Source organism: Xyrauchen texanus, chromosome 28 (assembly GCF_025860055.1).
Source record: "Xyrauchen texanus isolate HMW12.3.18 chromosome 28, RBS_HiC_50CHRs, whole genome shotgun sequence".
Classification (NCBI taxonomy): domain Eukaryota; kingdom Metazoa; phylum Chordata; class Actinopteri; order Cypriniformes; family Catostomidae; genus Xyrauchen; species Xyrauchen texanus.
The window spans coordinates 14,042,583-14,058,301 of record NC_068303.1 but is presented as its reverse complement, the minus strand read 5'-3'; the positions used below and the strand labels follow the sequence as shown (position 1 = coordinate 14,058,301).

At 38.0% G+C, this 15,719-nt stretch overlaps 1 protein-coding gene across 1 annotated transcript in view; it reads right to left on the bottom strand.

The window, feature by feature from the left end:
• The window catches only part of LOC127622474 (NBAS subunit of NRZ tethering complex-like), a 281,526-nt gene that overhangs the window by 195,136 nt on the left and 70,671 nt on the right, over window positions 1–15,719 (bottom strand). Inside the window, 3 exon segments of the mRNA XM_052096575.1 lie at window positions 8,602–8,735; window positions 10,803–10,976; window positions 11,868–12,053. Coding sequence (XP_051952535.1) covers window positions 8,602–8,735; window positions 10,803–10,976; window positions 11,868–12,053 — 494 coding nt within the window.

The window sequence follows — 15,719 nt, the reverse complement described above, 5'->3', positions numbered from 1 at the left end:
AGGTGGCAATACTCACATTTGAGCTATTGCTGTGATGAAGAAACATCTTGGTTATGTGCGTAACCTCGGTTCCCTGTACGTAACGAGACGTTCCCTTATGACTTAGTAAAGTTGACGTTGCTTAGTAACGCATATGGGGAACAGATTACTTCACGCCGCACTACACGACATAACTTCTCAGAGGAAACATGGCGGCATAGTCTTATGGGATGGCGACCGACATGAGCATGCTGCAGTGGGTGATCCTCATGATGGCCTGGAGAAGAGCACTCATAACGAGCTCAGCAAACTTACTCACTGTGCCGCCAAAGAGGCCGGGTAGAGACACTGGAGCGTTCAACAGAGATGTCTCTGTCACTCATCTCCGTGAAGGTCAGCCATGGACATGCCGATGGCCTGCGCCGTGACTTTCATGGTGCGCAGCGCTAGGTCTGTAGCAGCCTGTAGCTGCCAAAGCCTTGCTCATTCATTTGTCTGGAGGAGCTTTGCTTGGAATACCTGGAGCACTACCATTACGTGGAGAGCTGATCCAGCTTGTCCTGCCGCCGAGTAGGCTTTTCTACACAGCTTAGAAGTATGTTTGTGGCGTGATTTCCACACCCTGTTACTCGTATGGCAGAGATGTGCCGCTACCGCCTCCTCCACAGGGGGTAGTTGGGCATAGCCGTTCTTTTCCCTGTGGTCCATGTTCGTGAGAATGGCATCAAGGCGCATGCACGCTGAAATGGGCGCGTGCCAGGACTTAATAGTTCGCTATGCACTTCGAGGAAAAACGGGCCACTTGATGGTGTCCGGACAGCAAGAACCTCTCATCAAGGTGATACTGCCCAAGTTCCTCTGGGGGAGACCACTCGAGGTTGAGCTCTTCGACCGCCCTTGCAAGGACGTGAAGCTTCTCCCTGTCAGTGGTGCATACACAGCCCTTGCTGGGGGGAGGGGCAGTAGAATCAGAATCAGCTTTATTGTCAAGTATGCTTACACATACAAGGAATTTGTCTTGGTGAGAGGAGCTTCCAGTGCACAACAATACAAAAACAGCAGCAAAACACATTTCTTTTTTAAATTATAAATATATATATATAACGAGAAGAGGCCGCACGCTCCATCAGAGGGCTGGAGCTTGTCTCGCACATAACGTATTGGGAAACATACGCTTCGTGGAGATTGAGGGGCTTGTGGGGCGTGCCGGTGTGAAATCCACCTCAAATTCATCCTGCTAGATCTCATGGTCCCGCTGTGCCTCCTCGTGTGAATCCTTGGGTATCACAGAAGAGGCGAGTAGGAGAGGCTGAATCGTTCCTCAGAATGAGGGAAATTCTTGAGCAAAGCGGCTTGAAACTCATGTCCTCTCAGTGAGAACATTCTGTCTCCATGAGAGCTGACTCTGCGTGACCCAGACAGAAAACGCAGCTCTCATGCTTGTCTGACGGCGGGATGTCTCTCGCACAATGAACACTTAAGGAACGACATCTTACGACAATGAACACTTACAGAGCGAACATGTAAGTGGCTCTTTTATATATATATATATATAAAAGAGCGGTGAAGATTCTGTCCACTGGCTCGTGTGTATCGACGGTGAAGTGTAGAGGGTTTCGAGACAATAGATAAAGAAAGAAATTCTGAGGAAATGGTGTCTGTGCACCTGTTTTTATAGCAGTCAGTTTCACTGATATATTAATATATATATATACAGTGCATCCGGAAAGTATTCACAGCGCTTCACTTTTCACATATTTTGTTATGTTACAGCCTTATTCAAAAGTTATTAAATTCATTATTGTTCTCAAAATTCTACACACAATACCCCATAATGACAACGTCTTTACAAATTTATTAAAAATAAAAACAAAAAATACAAAAAAAATCACATGTAGCCTTTGCCATGATATTCAAAATTTAGCTCAGGTGCATCCTGTTTCCACTGATCATCATTGAGATGTTTTTACAACTTGATTGGTGTCCACCTGTGGTAAATTCAGTTGATTGGACATGATTTGGAAAGGCACACACCTGTCTACATAAGGTCCCACAGTTAACAGTGCATGTCAGAGCACAAACCAAGCCATGAAGTCCAAGGAATTGTCTGTAGACCTCCGAGACAGGATTGCATTGATGCACAGATCTGGGGAAGGGTACAGAAAAATTTCTGCAGCATTGAAGGTCCCAATGAGCACAGTGGCCTCCATCATCCGTAAATGGAAGAAGTTTGGAACCATCAGGACAGCTGTCTGCCCGGCCAAACTGAGCGAACCGGGGAGAAGGGCCTTAGTCAGGGAGGTGACCAAGAACCCGATAGTCACTCTGACAGAGCTCCAGCATTTCTCTTTGGAGAGAGGAGAACCTTCCAGAAGAACAACCATCTCTTCAGCACTCCACCAATCAGGCCTGTATGGTAGAGTGACCAGACGGAAGCCACTCCTCAGTTTGCCAAAAGACACCTGAATGACTCTCAGACCATGGGAAACAAAATTATCTGGTCTGATGAAACAAAGATTGGCCTGAATGGCAAGCGTCATGTCTGGAGAAAACCAGGCACCGCTCATCACCTGGCCAATACCATCCCTACATTGAAGCATGGTGGTGGCAGAATCATATTGTGGGGATGTTTTTCAGCGGCAGGAACTGGGAGACTAATCAGGATCGAGGAAAACATCCTTGATGAAAACCTGCTCCAGAGTGGTCTGGACCTCAGACTGCGGAGAAGGTTCATCTTCCAACAGGACAACGACCCTAAGCACACAGCCAAGATAACAAAGGAGTGGCTAAAGGACAACTCTGAGAATGTCCTTAAGTGGCCCAGCCAGAGCCCATATCCACATCTCTGGATAGATCTGAAAATGGCTGTGTACCAATGTTCCCCATCCAACCAGATGGAGCTTGAGAGGTCCTGTAAAGAAGAATGGGAGAAACTGGCCAAAAATATGTGTGCCAAGCTTGTAGCATCATACACAAAAAGTCTTGAGGCTGTAATTCGTGACAAAGGTGCTTCGACAAAGTATTGAGCAAGGCTGTGAATACTTACGTACATGTGATTTTTAAAAAAAAAATTTTTTATAAATTTGTAAAGATTTCAAACAAACATCTTTCACATTGTCATTATGGGGTATCGTTTGTAGAATTGAGGAAAATAATGAATTTAATCAATTTTGGAATAAGGCTGTAACATAACAGAATGTGGAATAAGTGAAGTGCTGTGATTACTTTCCGGATGCACTGTATAGGAAATATAAATATTAGACTCCCAAACATTACTTTTGCTAATAGATAAGATTAGAATAGAACAATGAATCCTGAAACAGATGTCATGGCCCCCACAAAGCACCCCACTGAACATCGTTTCAGTTTGAGATTACATAAAGAGAGAGAAGCAACTGAGACAGCCGAAATAGAAAGAAGAACAGTGGTGAATTCTCCAAGAAGCTTGGAAAATGTTATCTGCCAAAAACCAAGAAAAACTGTGTCCAGGTGTACCTAGGAGAATTGGTGCTGTTTTGAAGGCAAAGGTGGTCACATCGAATATTGATTTAGCTTTTTTATGTCTACTTGACTGAACTTTGTTTTAGTACCAGTAATTTCATTTATCTTCCCATATCTTTAGAGTATTCATACGCATTTCACATACTCCAGTAGCAGCAAATATAATAGGAAGGGCTCTGGAACAGCCCTAAAGTACTGATTCCTGCACTAAAATAGATGTGTAAAAACACATAAGGGCCGTGCAAAGGTACAGGGAGGTTTTCTATCAACAGAGACATGAGTAATGGTGAGAATGAGAAAAAGACAGATGGTGTTTCTAGAATGTATCAATATTGTTCTTGGTATAATAATGCTGACCCCTCAGGATAAAGTGACACCAAATTTCCCATAGCGCATTATTTTTTGCAGGAAATGTGTTATTTTGTTGCCTCAAGAGAGAATCAAGTGCGAGAAAAACAGCAAATCTTTTCGCATATACTGACACATCTCAAAGCCTGGGACTGCATATATTGAGAACAAGAAAAGGAGACACATGCTGTTTTAATAATGAGCTAATCAGGGGCTTACAGTAAACTGTGTACCAGGGTTGGTTGGCACACTTTTCATACTTTGTTGAATATCTGTGGTGGCGTAGTGGACTAAAGCACATCACTGGTAATCAGAAGGTTGCTGGTTCGATCCCCACAGCCACCACCACTGTGTCCTTGAGCAAGACACTTAATCCAAGTTGCTCCGGGGGAATTGTCCCTGTAATAAGTGCACTGTAATTCGCTTTGGATAAAAGCGTCTGCCAAATGCATAAATGTAAATGTAAAACGTAAAAATACCCAAAGTCGCTGCAAAAAGATCTTAGGAAAAAACAAACATTCAATGTAACCAAATATTAATTGACTTTTGTTAATTATTGGTCAGAGTTATGTTGTGCATTTGTGCCAACCAACTCCATATTGGAGAAGGTTGGCACAGTGTTAAAACGCAACAATTTTTAATACTAGTTTTAAGAGAAATGCAACATACAGAAAAACAAACAGTTTATTTGAAAGAAGGACAATAGAACAACACATGTTTGTCATCTATCATTAACCCTCCGATCATAAACATGAACCGTGAATCTGAGTGGACATCCATGACATGTGGAGTCCCACAAGGCTCAATTCTTGTACCGCTCCTGACCTATAGGCCAAATTATGAAAAAGAAACAAATTGCTTACCATAGCTATGCAGATGGCACCCAAATTTACCTATAGTCTATCGCTAAATGTCTAAAGCCCTATAGAATTTCTGTGCAAGTGCATTGATGAAATTAATAGTTGGATGTGCTGAAGAATCCTTCAGTTAAACAATGACAAGGCGAAATTCCCAAAGTGAACACATACCTTGGCTGCAGGGGTTTAAAGACAAAAAATCAAGTCAGGTATCTTGGTGTCATTTTGGAGTCAGACCATAGTTTCAGTAGTCACATCAAAGCAATAACTAAAACAGCCTACTATCATCTAAAATATATAGCAAGAATTAGATGTTTTGTATCCAGTCAAGACTTAGAAAAACATTCATCACCAGTAGGGTGGACTTATGCAATGTACTTCTCACTGACCTTCTTAAAAAGACCATTAGACAGCTGCAGCTCATTCAGAATTCTGCTGCCAGGATTCTCACCAGAACCAAAAAAATCAGAGCACATTACTCCAGTCCTCCAGAATTTACACTGGCTTCCAGTTACTTTTAGAATTGATTGTAAAGCACTATTACTCATCTATAAATCACTTAATGGCGTAGGACCTAAATACATTGCAGATAAGCTTGTTGAATATAAACCTAACACACCTCTCAGATCATTAGGATCACATCAGTTAGAAATACCAAGGGTTCACTCAAAACAAGGTGAGACTGCATTTAGATATTATGCCACAGGCAGCTGGAACCAGCTTCAAGAGGTCAGGTGTATTTCAACAATAGTCACATTCAAGTCTAGACTGAAAACACTTCTGTTTAAATGTGCATTTATTCACTGAACATTGTGCTGCACTTACTGATTCACTGCATCATTTTATTTCTGTATTATTTTTCTATTTTATTCATTTGAATCATTTAAACTATTTTATAATTTTTCTCATTCTTAGTTCATGTTCTTAATTTGTTTTAAATTAAAAAAATTATGTATCTTGTACTTTATCATTGTTATGTAAAGCCCTTTGAATTGCCATTGTATATGAAATGTGCTATATAAACAAACACATTTAATTTAAGTCTTTAGAGACCCGGGACATCATCCATTTTTTGGAGATGTGCACAAACCTCTTTAGTATTCCTCATTCCTCATTCTATCTCTTAAAAATAGTGTAACACACAAAAAAGTTACATTTGTGCAAAACAAAATAAAACAAATTTAAATAATTTATAGTTTAAGTACCAAAAGTGTATAGGGTTGTGTCAGTGATTGATTTGATTTACATTTGACATTACTAGCATAGAAACAACATTGAAATAAACTATAGCAAGTGTAACACATGAACGGTACAATATGACTATTATCATTTGAGTGTACTTCTGAAATAATGTTGTTCATTTATTTAGACTCAATAAGTGCCTGAGAAAATACATATGTGTAATGTATGTGTAACTTAGGTGTAGCTGATGTGTATCTTATGTGTTATGTGTAGCTCAATATGTGCTTGACAGCCAGTTCTAGAATTGTCCTGATTTGTTGTTTCACTTTATGAAAAATAAAACATTAAAATATATAAAATAATAGTTCATTATTTACTAATTTATATTTTCAATAATAAATTGAAAATGTGACACTATCTGGCCATTTTGTACATACATTTTCGATAGATATATGTGCCGGGTCTCTAAAGAGTTATACAAGATATATATAAAAAAATTATTATCACATAAATGAAAGGAACTAATTGAAACATTGTCTTGGCTTGAACCGTGTTTATGTGTAATAGGCCTGATAGTAAAATAATATTGTTATTACTATTTTTATGAATTATTTTATATCCAGTATGTGTGTCTTTAGAGGTCTTAAGTTGGTAAATAGTGTATAAAGGTTATGAAATATGACCTATTCTTTTTTTATACCCAGTGGGATAACTCACCCAAAAACACAATGTTCTAACCAACCCCACTCACACTCTTTCAATAAATGTTGTTGGCCATCTAGCATAGCTTATCACAGGCTAACAAATCTTATATCAAAATATAGTTGATAGCTGATCACAATTTCCTAAATGTAATATATTTAAAAAATCTTTCTTGGTATTATTTCTATAACATTTTAAGTTGCATTTTTGTTTTGACATAGATAAAATAATCTTTCAGATGTACTGACAGAATCAATCAGCGTAGTTCAAGAGAGTGAACATTTAGATCTGAACACTTTTGTAAAAATATTGTCAAAATGACCAGAAATCAACTCAACCAACATCTGTAGCCAACCAACCCTGGTCTCCGGGGGGATTGAGTGTTTTTGACTTCATGACATGCTGATATCTTAGCTCATGCCGACGTTGCTAGGTAACCTTACTGAATGGACCATTCAGGTAACCTTATTAAAATTCATGAGACAAAATGTCACAATTTTTGGGGTTTTGTATATTGGGGTCTTCTGCAGATATGCTCAAGTTGAAAGGTCTTCAGGAAATTTCACGATGACTTAAAGATTCAATATCAGGTCATCATTACATTAGCTAAAGTTTAACTATGGCTGTTGATTTAATGTGATTAACCATATGAAAAGAACACAATATAAAAATGAACGCAATTAATCATACCCCCAATACATACAGTATATCAAATCATTAATAAGGAATTAATTCTACCATCCGACCAAATCAAGTACCACTCTAATGTGGCAGTAGGGGTCATTTAGCACTCAAGCTTCAAGAGTATCGAGAGCAAGCAGCACAGCTTTTCATAGATACGTTTTGCCCTCATATCTTAAACTGCATTTACTGACACAGCATACTAAAAAAACAGCCCTTATAACCAAAGATGTTGAAAACTAGTAAAATGCGATGCAACCAAAGTCCCTCTGACACATGAGAACATAAACCAACAGTAAAAAAATAACTCAGACGGACGTAGGCCAATAATAGGTTTGTTCAACACTATAGAAATAGGGAATCTGGGTAACTCAGTGAGTACTGACGCTGACTACCACACCTAGAGTCGTGAGTTCGAATCCAGGGCATGCCTAATGAAGCCAGCCAAGTATCATGACCAACCAAATTGGCCCAGTTGCTTGGGTGGGTAGTCACATGGGGTAACCTCCTCGTGGTCTCTATAATGTGTGGTTCTCGCCCTCGATGGGACACGTGGCGAGTTGTGCGTGGATGCCGTGGAGAATAGTGTGAAGCCTCCACACACCCTACATCTCTGCAGTAAACACACTCAACAAGCCACGTGATAAGATCCATGGACTGACGGTCTCAAACTGAGTCACTAGGCCACCACGAGGATTTAGAGCGCATTGGGAATTGGACATTCCAAATTGGGCAGAAAAAGGGGAGAAAACAAATACATTTATAATAATATAGAAATAAACCAAACAATATTTTGACTTAATGCATTTTTAGTAGTGTACAAATGGTTTAATTGCCTGCTGCCCCAAAACATTTATATTATGTAATATATTTGAATTATCTATATTATAATATGTTATATATTATATTTATAATTATTTAAATTGTTATCTACTAAATTATATTTACTTGGGGGGTTTTGTTTTCATAAAAATTGAAACATGTTATTCATTTTGATTAAAATAACCAGCATACTCTAATTAATTAGATTTTAAAAAATTATCGATTGACAGCCCTAATATATTGTGAGCATATCCTAATTTGCATATTGAAGATTTCTTGATTTGAAAATAAAGTCTGTAGTAGAGCAATTGCTCATCTCCGAGACCTCAGAACTGCAGGCTAATGTCAATAATTTACTGTTGAATTACGATAAGAAATTTAAATGTATAATGAGTTTAAACAAACACAGAACGATGTCTGCTATAAATATGATTTGGTATAAACAATTCAGTTCAAATTCAGTTGATCCAGGATAAAAAGTGGCGTGTTGTTGTGTGATGACTAGCACTTTGTGAGAGAGTGTGCTCACCCATGTCCTCTCTGAGGCAGACATTCAAGTATATCGTAGCAGAGTGCAAGCTGGTCATCTCTTTCACAGCTGTAGATACATTCTAATGCCACGGACATCAGCTGATCAGAGTCTCCTATGATTTTCGGATGACACTGCAGAATAGACATAAACAAATACTGTCATATTTCTTGATCTGAGAACATGATTAAGTGTACTGAAAGATTAAAAAAAAACAATGTTAAGGGTACAAAATGGCTACACGTATCAAAACCTAGTGAGCTAGACAGCATTTTGGGCATCATAAACTGGTTGAAATATTTGAATGTGCCCATGCAGACTAGGAGGGAAAATTCACTGTTGCAACAATCCCACCATCTGCCTCTTATATACTAACCACCAACAATCTAGTATAGCCAGGTGCTAAATGTGCTGAAATAACTCATTATTTAATTATTCATTATTTAATTGAAGTAAATATAATTATTTTCAGCTCAAACATGCCTCCATTGTATGAGAATTAGATTAAACCTTATTTGCAAAATTCAACGTTATTTGATTGCAGCAATTAACGTTGCGCTATAACACAAGCAGGCAGTAAACAATTTTATTTAAAAGAGATTGGAGTTGCGTGAATGAAGTTCATCCCATCACATGATGTTTGTGTACATTACCTGATTTGAATTCCTAAAGTAAATCGAGAGCTAAAACAAAAAAGACAGCGTGTGCCAATAAACAATGCTATAAGTGGGTGAAATTCATTTTTAGTGAATTCCTCCACTGATTTTGAAACATAAGCTGAAACTTGTATTATTATAACTTTGCATAAACCACCTTCATGCCCTCTTTCCTCTGAAAAAGCAATTTGCAAGCACAAAAGTACAATAAAATCATCTTAGTGTGGATTAGATTGGATATTGTTCCACACAACATTAAATTGTTTGATTCAAAAACACAGCCACAAAAAGCCATGCACAACATCATAGACCATCTTTCTCTCCAACCACTTTTTCTTAATTTCCTGTGAGGGAAATTGATGCCTTAGACGTGCCATAAAGCCATAAAATGTTATCAAGTTAGTGCAAGACTTCCAAATAAGAAATGGATTAGCTAGCTTACTATTTCACTGGACCCCCCTTATATGTGTGTGTCTGTGTGTGTGATATTAAATAACAGTATATTTTTTCATTAAGCAGCCGCTATTATTCAAAGAGACTTACAAATGAGGAAAAGCACAAGCAGTTTATTTTAAAGGAGCCAACAATATTAGCAGTGCTGCAATACTGCATTTAAATAGAAAACCAGATTAGTATAGAATACAGGGTAATTGTTTCGCTATATTTATGAACAACAAATCTTTGAAAATGCCCCCAAAAATATAGTAAAACACCATAAAATCGACTTGTGAGGTTTTGCACTAGTAAGGCCCACAAATAGACCAAATAAATCTTAAATAAAACAAAAATAATGTCCAGAATGTGATTTTTAGGGGCAGGATCTAAACTATTTTCCTTTCAGGACAATGCAAGTCAATAGAACATCCTCACAAACTTTGTGTTTGTGTGTGTGGCTTCACTTAAATAGACAATACTGTGCAAAAGTCTCAAAAAATAATGCTATAAATAGTTTTTATTTATTGATTAGCTTCAAACTAAGTCCAGTAAACATACAAAAAAAAAAAAAAAAAAACCTAAATCATTGTTTGGTGTGACCACCTTTGCCTTCGAAACAGCAATTCACCTAGGTACACCTTTTTCCTGGTTGTTGGCAGATAGGATGTTCCAATCATCTTGGAGAATTCACCACAGTTCTTCTATCTATTTAATTCAATTGCTTCTGTCTCTTCATGTAATCCCAGACTGTCTCAATATCAGTGGTGGGCTCTGTGGGGGCAATGTCATGTGTTGCAGAATTCCCTGTTCTTCTATTCTTTCCTATTTAATTTGCAAAAGGAATGCTTGTGATTCTAAAATGTATATTTCCTATTGAAAAACAAGCTGAAGATATAAATAACCATCTTAAGACAAATGTTTTTGTAAAACATCTTATGTGCCTAAGACTTTTGCACAGTACTGTACTTTGGCGGCAAATCTACATTATTATAATACATTTTAATTCTAATGAAACAAAAAGTTAACATTTAGGGGTAGGGCTACGGTTAGTAGTATATTTACATCCTCATTTAGAAACCCAAGTACACTTGTTTGTGTGGTTTTGCTTACATCTGGCTTGGAGTGCTGGAAGATTTTGAGTGGGAGCGTGAGATCATCTTTGGCAAGGGTGACCAGATACTCTCGGAGCAGTCTACAAGCAGAACCCCCCCGCTGTCTCTCATAACGGTGCAGAAACGGGAGCATCCACTGGAATGAATTCCTCACATATCGGTCCTCACTGGACTAAAACACAGGGAAATCCATTATTGCTAATAGTAGCAGTACATTGTGTACTATTAACCTGAAATATTTTACATAGGAAACTGTAACAGCAGTTTAAGATCCCATTTAAACCAGGTATTAAATTCCATTTCATTCGATCTGATCACAATTGTAAATACAGGTATAAACAGGTTCCAAAACATTTTGAGATCTAATCACTCAAACCATATTTGTAGGTAGCCAGCAATAAGTGACCTCATTGCATATATAATACGATATGACCACATAGTAAATGCTAATCCATCTTCATACAACCCAGGACACATCGTACTTGCACAAGGCTTGCATTTGAAACACGTTACTAACAAGTGTAAATGGTGACTTGTCTCATCTGACCGCTTGTGATCACTCAAGACAGATGTTATTACTAGGTGTAAACAGGGCCATAAAGAAGCAAAATGTTCCCCTGGAAAATATTTGAATTATCACTGGTAAACAGATGCTAAGATAGCAATTCACCCACTCAAAAGCGTTATCCCTTAAATGAGCAAATGAGTATTAAATTATTTTTAATGAAAGCATTAAATCAAAACAGCCTCACTGGATGTGCTCACTACAGTCTTAATGAGACCAACCCTGTAAACACAACTCTACACACAAATTAACATAGCTGTAAAGATCTGAATGAATACAGTATATGCTTGGCTGTTGAGACCAGCAGAGGTAATTAAAACCATATGAGATGTTTACAGTGTGTTTAGTGGCACCACAGATGAAATTGAACAAAGCAGTAGATATGTCTGCAGACTCTGCACTGTATGTATAGACTAGTGATAAATGTGAACATGACAGTAAAATGGTTTGAAGGAGACAGTAGACGGTCAAGAAGGAGAAAGCAGCCCCAGAACATACATTTTTCATGAGGAGGCGGAGCTTGTCAATGTCCCTGAGCTGCTGCAGATCCTTCAGTGTGAGATTTAGGTCACATGACGTCTCGTAGACTAGCGTTTCCATGGTAACCAGGTCGTCGCACAGCACCTCCAGCCCAGGAATGTTCTGCTCTTTTCCCAGACGCACCAGAGACAGAGAACAATCAACCTGTTGAAAGCAGGTAAAAAAATAAGCATGCTTTCATAGCGGCTTAACAAAGATGCCCATGAGAAACAGGATTGAAGACTGGACAAGGAAGCCCTGTCCAAACACAATCAATGAGACAACAGATTTTTTAAGGTAAACTGGTATCAGATTTTCTCCTGGAAATGTACTGTATTCATATTGGTATTAACAAATTTACAAATGGACAAGCGTATTGAGTGATTATATTACAATGTTGTGTGGGAGTTCATGTGCACAAAGTTTCATGGTAACAATTACGGTTTCTACTCATTTATGGGCAAATAAAAAAAAGAATTATTCTCTAGCAATGAGCTGAAATATTCGTTTTGTGTTCTATTTTTATTCTAGTGTTATGTTTCATCATTATTTTGTATGAAGGTAGGGTGTTAGTTAGCCTACAATTGTGCTATTGCTTTGAAAGTCTCTTTTTCTCACAGACACTTGCCACATAAAGATGGATAAAATGAAAACTGATTCGCTTTGAATGTTACCAATATAAAATAATACATAAATAATAGAAACATACTGCATAAAGTGAACTCCTAGTGGAATAGCTACATTTTTGGCCTGCTTACCTTTAAAAAGTAAAAAAAAAAAAAGAATAGTCATGGAACCAAAAAAATTGGCTCCTTCAACCAAATAAATGTCTGTTCCGTGGAGGAGAGCTTTTCGCTGTCCAGATGCATGGCGAAATATTTGGACTTTTATATGGCATTACATAGAATGAGCAAAAGTCTCAAGAGTACAATAAAAATAAACAACACAACACTGTTTTACCCAAAGTGACATTTGTGTAAACTGAAGAAGTGCTTCGAAATTTGCAGACAAATTAGAAGTGCTCCGTTTTGATAATTAATGAAAAATTTTGCACTGTACATATTATTGCAATCAGTAAAAACAAATCAAATAGCCATATGTTGTACTCACAGAAAAAAATTTAGTGAGTAATATCTAAGTATATGTCTTTGACATTTATGTTTCATGTGAACAGGTGTTGCTCATATGCCGCATTTTTGCTTATAACTTCACAAATAATAAAAAGAACCTAAAATTCTTATATTTATACATACTACTAATAAGATGAGCAGATTATCTTTCAAACCAGCCCACACACAAGGTAATCGGATGCATAGATCATTAGATAATTGATACGAAGTAGAATGTGCACACAGCAGTTTTTGCAATCTGGCTGAAAACACGTTAGATTTATTGGAACAGGTGACATCATCGAAAAGGGTGTAGCAACATGGAACACTAAACCAATCGGATTGGTTCAGATGGGTTTAGTTTGGGTATGCCACTGAAACTGAAAATCATAAAAAACACCCTCAGAGCTTAAATGATTAACCATCTTTTCGTGGTCTTACTTCAACTAAGAGGAACAACAACTTACACGATCAGCCACAACAGTAAAACCACCTGCCTAATATCGTGTAGGTCCCCCTCGTGCTCTGACCTATCGAGGCATGGACTCCACAAGACCTCTGAAGGTGTCCTGTGGTATCTGGCAGCAAGATGTTAGCCGCAGATCCTTTAAGTCCTGTAGGTTGCCTCCATGGATCTGACTTGTTGGTTCAGCACATCCCATAGATGCTCAATCGGATTGAGATCTGGGGGATTTGGAGGCAAAGTCAACACCTTGAATTCTCTGTCATGTACCTCAAACCATCCCTGAACAATTTTTGCAGTGCGCATTATCCTGCTGAAAGAGGACACTGCCATCAGGGAATACGGTAACCATGAAGGGGTGTACATGGTCTGCAACAATCTTTAGGTAGGTGGTACGTCTCAAAGTAGCAACCACATGAATGCCAGGACCCGAGGCTTCCCAGCAGAACATTGCCCAGAGCATCACAATGCCTCCACCAGCCTGCCTTCTTCCAATAGTGCATCCTGCTGCCATCTCTTACCAAATAAACAATGCATAGGCACCAAGTCGTCCATGTGATCTAAAAGAAAACATGATTCATCAGATGAGGCTAACTTCCATTGCTCTATGGTCCAGTTCTGACGCTCACGTGCCCATTGTAGGCGCGTTCGGCGGTGGACAGGTGTCAGCATGGGCACTCTGACCAGTCTGCGGCTACAGTGCGTGTGTTCTGACACCTTTCTATCAAGGCCAGCATTACTTTTTCAACAATTTGTGCTACAGTAGCTCTTCTGTGGGATCGGACCAGATGCGCATCAATGAGCCTTGGGCATCCTTGGGAACCCTGTCTCCAGTTTACCGGTTGTCCTTCTTTGGACCACTTTTGGTAGGTACTAACATCTCACAAGACCTGCCGTTTTGGAGATGCTCCGACCAAGTTGATCTTGCCATCACAATTTGGCCCTTGTCAAAGTCGCTCAGATCCTTACGCTTGCCAATTTTTCCTGTTTCCATAACATGTAATTCAAGAACTGATGGTTCACTTGCTGCCTAATATATCCCACTTCTTGACAGGTGCCACTGAAACAAGATAATAAATGTTATTCACTTCACTTGTCAGTGGTTTTAATGTTGTAGCTGATCAGTGTAGATTTGCCACTATACATTTTTTTTTTTTTTTTTTTTTTTAAATCTTACCAACATATAATAATTACCAATAATTTAGCATTGCCTGTTGTCCCAGCAACAACACACAAGGTGATGTCAGAAAAAACTAAACAAAAAACAGAGGCAGCTAGGCTTGTCACTGTACCAAAATGTTAGTAGAAATATTTAAAAATTATTAAACAATGGATTGTAGCCTTCAAGTAGAAGCTGGCATTAATGAAAAAATAAAAATAAATAGAGCATTGAGCAATTTTCACTTTTCAAAAAAACAGGTCTATCAGGTCACATTCACACTGCCAGGCTTATTAAGCTTTCAATAAAACACATTTTTGCACTGGGGAGGAAAGTGTTGATTTCTGAGACGTGTTTTTATTTTATGATTTAAAAATATATTTTTATAGTACAATGAACGCCTTTTAAAATGAGAGCCATATTCACTGCAAACAAGATTTTAAATTGAAAAAATGCATTCATATTCATGCTGTAACAATTGTTTGTGATTAATCTAGGTTTTTTTTTGTGATAAGTCTAGATTAATCAGGAATCTAGCTATTTTCCTTGAAGGAACCCCATATACATTTTATTTCACATATAGTGCATTCAGTTTTAATGTAGTTCCTTTTTAAGTAAAGTAAAATAAGTGTTATAAACATGTTTTATTAATGCACCAGAAGTCCTCTGGTGACCTTCTCAGTAATGCTAATATTGTCATTTCACTTATCCAGTTAAAATTTAAGACATGTTGAGTTATGAAAGCATTTATTGTGTAAAGAAATATGATACAAGCAAGAGTACAGTAGTGCTGAACTGTATATTAGCATGCTTTTTTCTCTTGTCAATTAAAATAGCTCCAAAAGAATCCAAAGCAGTATCAACAAGCGGAGTGATACCAAAAGTGAAATCTATAGAGATGCAAAAATACAAAAGTGGTTCTCCGAGATCCACATATAAATGTAAGAAAATAAAAACCAAAGAAAGTTATAAGTCAAAATCCCATAGCACACATGTAAAAGTAGAACCAGTCAATAAAATCCCACCCACCTCAACAACCCATCAATACAGTTCACATCATGAGCTAATGATTGGTATCACTCTACCAGATGACAGGCAGC